This window comes from Nematolebias whitei, chromosome 19, assembly GCF_014905685.2.
Source record: "Nematolebias whitei isolate Nwh7 chromosome 19, NemWhi1, whole genome shotgun sequence".
Taxonomy (NCBI): Eukaryota; Metazoa; Chordata; class Actinopteri; order Cyprinodontiformes; family Rivulidae; genus Nematolebias; species Nematolebias whitei.
The window spans coordinates 9,032,474-9,040,716 of record NC_056516.1 but is presented as its reverse complement, the minus strand read 5'-3'; the positions used below and the strand labels follow the sequence as shown (position 1 = coordinate 9,040,716).

The window sequence follows — 8,243 nt, the reverse complement described above, 5'->3', positions numbered from 1 at the left end:
CATGTATGTCTACAAATCAATGAACAGTGTAGCCCCCCCCCCCCCATCTCTCTGATTTGCTACAGCCGTATGTCCCTCCACGTTCCCTGAGGTCAGCGGACCAGTTGCTCCTCACAGTTCCAGGAACTCATCTTAAGCGCAGAGGTGACAGGGCCTTCTCTGTAGCAGGACCAAGACTCTGGAACGAGTTACCTCTGCTTGTCAGACTGGCCCCCTCCCTCTCGGTTTTCAAGTCCCGTTTAAAAAATCACTACTATCCAGTAGCTTTCAACACAAGATGATCTGTGTTTTGATCCTGTATGCTCCACACTGGTTTGTCGTCATTATCTGCATCGTTTTTTGTCTATTTTCTGATTTACCTCATTTTGTATTTTGCTTTGTGTGTTACCTGTTGTTCTCTCTGTACAGCACTTTGGTTGGCCTTGTTGCTGTTTTAAGTGCTTTATAAATAAAGTGGTATGGTATGGTATGGTACCATAAGATAATTAAATAAAGTAATTGATCTAGATTTTAAACAATTTATGGAAAACCAAATTGAACTTGAGGAGTTGGATAAGGCTATTTTGAAGATGTCTCCTGGCTTGGACGGGCTAACAACTGAATTTTATAGATTCTTTTGGAAAGAGATTAGAGAGATGCTTTATAAAGCTTTCTTGGACTGTATCTCATCAGGTAACCTCTCTAATACTATGAAACAAGGGATAATCACCTTAATTCCAAAACGTAATAAAGATGTGCAAATGCTGGATAACTGGAGACCCATCACTCTGCTATGCACAGATTATAAAATTTTAGCTCATGTTTATGCTGATCGGCTGAATAGAGGACTTAAAGATATAATTGATGAAAGTCAATCAGCCTGTGTTAAAGAGAGAAATATACACAATCATATTAGACTGGTCCTTGATATGTTGGATTATTGTGACTGACTTGATAATGATAGTCTCATCCTGTTTCTTGATTTTTACAAGGCATTCGACACAATTGAACACGCCTTTTTGTTAGAGACTTTAAGGTTTTTGGGTTTTGGTGATTCATTTTGTGGATTAATTAGGATGTTTTATAATGATATATATAGCTCAGTCTCTTTAAATCCAGGACGTACTTCTAGATTTAAGATCCAGCGAGGCATTCGTCAGGGTTGTCCTATCTCCCCAAAACTATTTATCTTGACTACTCAGTTACTAGCTCTTCAAATTAATAGCAATCCTGAGTTAAAGGGAATTAATGTTTTTGATAGAGAATACAAGATTAGTCAATTTGCCGATGACACAGCATTGTTTTAAAAAAATGATTTAATGGTTGAAAGAGCCCTTAATACAATTTCATTATTCTCTAAGGCTTCAGGTCTTGGACTTAACATTAACAAATGTGAGATCCTTCCCATTCATAACTGTATTCATCAAAACATCCAGTCAATCAGAGTCGTACATGAAGTTAAATATTTGGGTGTACTAGTATCTAAGAACGCAGTTAGAAGGGAAGATGAGAACATCTCAAACCGCTTAGTGGGTATGAAACAAAGTCTCAGCCGTTGGTTGACAAGAGATCTGACTATTTTTGGAAGGAACCTGTTGACTAAAGCAGACGGCATTTCCAAGGCTGTTTATCCACGTCATTCTATGTATAGATCACCACAAAACATAAGAAAAGCCAACTCCATTATCTTTCAGTTTTTGTGGAAAAATAAGACTCATTATGTTAAAAGGTCCCAACTAGTTAAAAAACATGAGCATGGTGGTTTTAATGCACCAGACTTTGAAGCAATGGTTGGAACATTTAGGACTAAATGGTTAAAAATTTTTTTACAACAACAAAATTCAATGTGGTTTCATATCCCTGCCTCCATTTTTAAACAGCTGGGAGGAATTGACTTCCTTGCAAGGTGTGACTTCGAAGTGACGAAGATTCCAGTTAAATTATCAAACTTCCACAAACAAGTTCTTCAGTTCTGGAAAATGATATTTCACCATAACTTCTCACCTCATGGATCAACTTTGTGGAATAATAGAGCAATCACAGTGGGCAGAAAGTCAATATTTAGAAAAGACTGGTATGAAAAAGGCATCATTTTTGTAACAGACATCTTGGATTGTAATGGAGATCTTTTAAATTTCTCATCTTGTGTTAGAAAATATAACCTTAGCTGCTGCCATAAAGATTTTATGAAGGTATGTAAAGCAATCCCATTAGCCTTGATTCAGTTAATTAAAAATATCATTATGTATTCAAAGGTGACCGTTTCGATGCCCACATTAAAACTAAATGACTGTAGTTTAGTTGATCTCAAATGTAATAACAAGATGATCAATGAATGCATGCGACAAACGATTTACTATGATTACAACAAAGATTCATTCAAGAAACCTCCCAACATAAATCATAAAACCATATAGACTTCTGCTCATTCAAAATTTGTCAAATGGCCTAAACATCCTAAAGTGAAAGAAAACCGTTTTAAAATAATAATTAAGATCTATCCAGTAGCCATGCTTCTGCACACAAGATTTAAATTTGAGGTTGATGTGTGTGTCTTCTGTAAGTCACAAGATGAATCCCTGGAACATTTGTTTTATTCATGTCACAAAGTTTCTGGACTGACATTACAAACTGGATTAATTTAAAACTTAACATGCCTCCCTTTGATGCTGATGCCATTTTATTTTATATGGATAATTTAAGCTCAGCTTACTCCGATGCTATAAATATAGTTATCCTTATAGCAAAGTACCACATTCATTGTAGTAAGTGGAGGGATAATAAGTCCACCTTCCTGTTTTATGAACAAATTCAAGTCGTACTATTCTTCAATAAGTAGATTAAAAAACTGTAAAACTGCTAGAACCATTTCACAACACATATCAAAAAACTTGTTTTAATTTTCTCATATTGCTCCTTTTTGTTTCTTTTTTTTCTTTTAATGTTTTTTTTATATACGTATTTCTCAATTTGTGTCATTTTGTAACACCCCCCGCCCCCATGACACCCTTCACGAGTGTTTGTATATATATTTCTATGTTGTAGTGTTTTGTAGTTCTGTGTTATTAATAATAATATTAATAATAATCAAAAGGTATCTGCTCCAGATGTTGAACGAACAGACTGAGAACTCATCATGCATCTGTAGATGAGCTTCACAGAGATGATCTCTGTGCTGTTCTTTGTTGTGTTACTGACTGTGAAACCCCTCGGTGATCTTTACAGGGCTCTGGGATCATAAAGATTCTTGGACTTGAGATGACGTCACTTTGAAGGTTCAGTGTTTTGTCTCCATACTTGCAGCGCAGCCAGGGCGGCCTGCTCCTCCAACATGTCCAGGTTTCTCTGCACGTGTCTCAGGGCGTCGAGGCGGGACAGAGGGACACGAGGCTCCGGGTTCACAATCACGGTGTGCTCGTACACGGCGGCGACGTACGAGTCCACGCCAGACTCCAGCTGACCGAGACGAATGCACGCGAAAATGAGCAGGAATGGTCGCATGCTGTCCGTGGATCGTGCTGTGCATTTAAACACCTAAAGGTTCAGGAGTCCTCCCCTGGCTGAAAGCAATGGTAAATGGTAAATGGAGCTTACTTCTATAGCGCCTTCCAGCCCCCTATGAGGGGCCCCAAGGCGCTTTACAGTACCAGCCATCCACCCATTCACACGCACATTCATACACCGGTGGCGGTAGGCTGCCATGCAAGGCGCCATCCAGTCCCACCGGGAGCAACTCGGGGTTAAGTGTCTTGCCCAGGGACACAACGGCACATGGTGTGGGAAGTCGGGATTCGAACCTCCAACCTTCCGATCAGAAGTCGGCTGCCACTACCACTGCACCACGGCCGCCCACAAAAAACGGAGTCAGCAAAGCTGACTCCGTTTTTTTAATAGGTGATAAGAAGAAGCTCTGCTTGCGAAACTGTAGATTCAGAAACAGAGTGCAGTGTGATTTTTTTTTTTTTTTTTTGGCATTACAAAGCGCAAAACCAACTACCTTTATTTTGAAAAGATTGCGAGCGGAAACTTAAAATACGTTACCCGGAAGTACTTTCTTAAATCGACCTTCACCCTGTTTACATGCTGTTTACGCTCAGTACGAGCATACAAACCTGTTTCCCCCCTCTCTCTCTCAGTAAGAAGGTTTAGTAAGTTTTCATCAGGGCATGCATCAGGATATTTAGTAAGTTTGGCTACATTTTTATTTGAACTTTGCTGACTTTATGCACAGGCTTTAACAAATACTCATTTGTTGTTCGTTTCTGTTAGCCGTTAGCACACGCGCTGTTTTTGCCATGTCGGCAGCGCCAGAGTCCGACCAGTCAAAATTCACGAAGAAGGTCAAGAGTTGCTGGAGCTGCCGAGTCCTCTCCGGTGGTGGGTTGATCGTGGCCGGAGCCTACGTGCTCTTTCATACCCGGAAGTTAGCGCAACGAGTCGGTCCTACCATGGGGGCAGTGGCGCAGCTTACATTCGCAGTCGGTGAGTAGATAAAAACAAAACCCACTCGTTTTGATGTTCTGAGTGTTTCTCGTCGACTTGTACAATAACAGTTCCACAACTGTGACTCCGTCAGGTGTGGCTACTTGGGGACTTGTTATCCTCACCGACCCGACGGGACAATCTAATAGGAAGACATGAAGACCTGCACACTTTAGTGAGGAAAACATGTAGACCGCTCCTGTTGCAGCTCCACCTGGCTGCACCACTGAAGACTGGAAACTAAAAGTTTGCCATCACTAAAATGCTTCTTGTCTCGCTGACATGAGTTGTTGCTTAACATTTAAACTGCATGTGATTATTTTTAAGCCAGAAAAGTGGTATGGCAATGTATAGAAGAACCACGTGGTTTTTATCACTGTACTGCACAATGATTATTAAAAAAACAAGACACTGAACTCTGGGTCATTTAGTCAAGAGTTACATTTTTATTAGTGTTATATTGATCTGAGCACAGCTGCTCACAAGGAAAAGTTTAAGCATGATGCCAAGAAAAAAAAACTAGTCTTTTTCTGGTCATATGACATCTTGATTGACTTGTTCTGGGTAAAGAAAAATATGAAAATAGAGTTGAAAGTACATTTAGGCACACTATTAACACAATGTACACAGATATGCACACATTTCCTGTATCAGATTCATATATATGTATATATACTGAGGTTAAAAAAGCTTTCTGCATGGAGGATTGCAGGAAGTTAAAGGTGGCATCTCCATCACGGGAACAATAGTTTCACCTCCTAGAAAGAGACGTGCCAGTTCACGTCTTCCAGCTCAGCCAATCAGAGTCCACCAGGGCTGCTCAGTGCATTTGAACCACAGCAGTCGAAGGCCAGAGACTGAAACAAGCGTCCAGCCAGAACTCCCTGTTGCTACAGTAAGTGCTAATTTGCAAGGAATCCATAGATTTATGTTTAAGAAATTTGAAGGGGCACAGTTTGGGTTGGAGGGTCTCTGTCAGCTTTTTAAACTTTTTTTTTTTGCACTGAACACAACAGTCTTGAATGGATAAAACTCCACTTATGAGTAAAAAAATCTTGAGTTGTGACAGAAAAAAAAAAATCCAAATTACTGCATAATCAATAACAAATCCTGAAAGTGAGCATGCGTGTGCAAAAACAAAAACAACAGACTTATAAAACAAGTCTATAAAGTAACTTTTGCAACAACGGAATGTAAAGTTGTTGTTGGGATAGAAAGACTTCTGGGTGGACACCTATCATGGTTTTTCCTTCTTTGAAAAATTGCTATTATCAATAAACAAAACACACATGCATAAAGAAATAGAATATATTGCACCAAATCAAACGTGATTAGGGATAAAAACGTGTCTTGATTTCCTGGTTCAAACCTTGAAGGAGAGCTCCCTCTAAGTGTGCGTCTCTTGGTCAGTACACACTAAATAGATTTAAGGCTCACGCTGGCAGTGTCTCACTGAAGACTTGAACATCTTCATGCTAAAAACACGTACACCCCACCCCCGTTTGCAACATACTCCTACTAGAGCTCAATGCAGAGCAGACCAGAGTACATTCACTGTGCCTCCCACTGCAGCACTGCTTAGAGTCTCCACAGCCTCATTTAGCTCATTACGTGTCTCCGCTGTCACGTTTAAAGTATCTTAGCGCTGCACGAGTACACAGACAAATGAACAGCTTGAGCTTTGGTTGTCACAGGTCAGGGCAGTAGAATTAAAGAGGGTGTGGTCTGCTAGTTGGAGGAGGAAACAGGAAAGAGCTGAGAGCAAAACTAAAACCTTTCATCCCACATGTTTTTCAGTCACATTCTGAGGCCTCTTTAACCCGGTGCTTTTCATATTGTGTGGTTGCTGTGAGTGCCTGTGCATCTTACATGTTTACAGCATGAGCTGAGGGCAGCTGTATGGCTCGGAGATGGAGGACTGAAGCGGTAAGGCAAGGTGTGGGATTATACCGAGTCCTGCAGTTTAAAAACAGTAAGAGCTTTTGTCGTCTGCTCTCAGTCTGGACCACGAAAAAGCAGCATTGGCTGGATAAAGATAAAGCTCAAAACAACAACAAAATCCAAAAAGAAAGGGGGGGGGGGGGGGGGTAATACAGAAAGTAAAAGAAAAGACTGCCATGTTCAGTCTTGGTGCAAATTATAGGGTTTGTGTTAGTCTGTCACAGAGCGAGTGCGGCTGCTCGTCCTTCGGCTCGCTCTTGGTGGAAATGATCGTCTGAAGTGTTTCCACTGACAGAAGTGTGTGAAAGGAGAGTGGGCAGCAGTCACACACACCTCAATGTTCACATCAACCCCCAACACTTCCACTTTTAGCTCTCAAGTCTCTGCGTGTCCAGTCGGCCCGTGTCCTGATGCCGCTGTCCTTTCCTGTCACCTCTTGAGTGAGGAGCCTTTGAGTTTCTGACTGAACTTGTGGATTCGAGGTGAACGGGAGTGCAGCTTGACAAAGAGCTCAGGGAATTTGTACTGAGGGAACATGGTCTCCAAGAAGCCCTCCAAGAACACGTAGACGAGTCGTCGGTTCATGGGTTGGTACTGAAACATGTCAAAGACTCGCAGGATGCCCTTTCTTGTGGTATCTGCTCCAATGATGTGTTTCAGCTCATCTGAAGTAGAAAAAACAAAGATCATCAGTAGGTTTGAAAATCTCTTAAGGTGGCGGGAAGAATAATTAGTACAAGAACAGTATGCAGCACCTTCAGCAACGTTCAGGTGCTGGTCCTAAAATTAGAATATCATGAAAAAGTTCATTTATTTCAGTAATTCCATTCAAAAAATGAAACTTGTAAATTATATTCATTCGTTACACACAGACTGATATATTTCAAATGTTTATTTATGTTAAGGTTGATGTTTATAACTGACAACTAATGAAAACCCCAAATTCAGTATGTCAGAAAATTAGAATATTGTGAAAAGGTTCAATATTGAAGATACCTGGTGCCACACACTAATCAGCTATTTAAGTCAAAACACTTGCAAAGGCCTTTAAATGGTCTTAGTCTAGTTCTGTAGCTACACAATCATGGGGAAGACTGCTGACTTGACAGTTGTCCAAAAGACGACCATTGACACCTTGCACAAGGAGGACAAGACACAAAAAGTCATGTGGGGGAGATTCATAAAGAGTGGACTGCAGCTGGAGTCAGTGCTTCAAGAACCACCACGCACAGACCTATGCAAGACAAGGGGTTCAGCTGTCGCATTCCTGGTGTCAAGGCATTCTTGAACAAAAGACAGCATCAGAAGCACCTGGGACTGTTGCTGAGTGGTCCAAAGTTCTGTTCTTTGATGAAAGTAAATTTTGCATTTCCTTTGGAAATCAAGGTCCCAGAGTCTGGAGGAAGAGATGAGAGACACAGAATCCATGTTGCTTGAGGTCCAGGGTCAAGTTTCCACAGTCAGTGATGGTTTGGGGTGCCATGTCATCTGCTGGTGTTGGTCCACTGTGTTTTCTGAGGTCCAAGGTCAACACAGTCGTCTACCAGGAAGTTTAAGAGCACGTCATGCTTCTTGCTGCTGACCAACTTTATGGAGATGCAGGTTTCATTTTCCAACAGGACTTGGCACCTGCACATGGTGCCAAAGTTACCAGTACCTGTTTAAGGACCATGTTCTTGGCCAGCAAACTCACCTGACATTAACCCCATAGAAAATCTATGGAGTATTGTGAAGAGAAAGATGTGATACACCAGACCCAACAATTCAGAAGAGCTGAAGGCCACGATCAGAGCAACCTGGGCTCAGAACACCTGAGCAGTGACACAGACTGATCCACTCCA

The 8,243-nt window shown here is 41.2% G+C and overlaps 2 protein-coding genes across 2 annotated transcripts in view; both read right to left on the bottom strand.

Moving 5' to 3' along the window:
- Window positions 1-3,554, bottom strand: part of btd (biotinidase) — a 13,370-nt gene extending 9,816 nt beyond the window's left edge. The window contains exon 1 of the mRNA XM_037693237.1: window positions 3,277-3,554. Within this exon, the coding sequence (XP_037549165.1) occupies window positions 3,277-3,480 (204 nt within the window). The 5' untranslated portion in view covers window positions 3,481-3,554. The remainder of the gene's footprint in view (window positions 1-3,276) is intronic.
- A 2,990-nt stretch (window positions 3,555-6,544) lies between these two features.
- snx13 (sorting nexin 13) overlaps window positions 6,545-8,243 on the bottom strand; it is a 34,510-nt gene continuing 32,811 nt past the window's right edge. Inside the window, exon 25 of the mRNA XM_037692761.1 lies at window positions 6,545-7,067. Coding sequence (XP_037548689.1) covers window positions 6,832-7,067 — 236 coding nt within the window. The 3' untranslated portion in view covers window positions 6,545-6,831. The remainder of the gene's footprint in view (window positions 7,068-8,243) is intronic.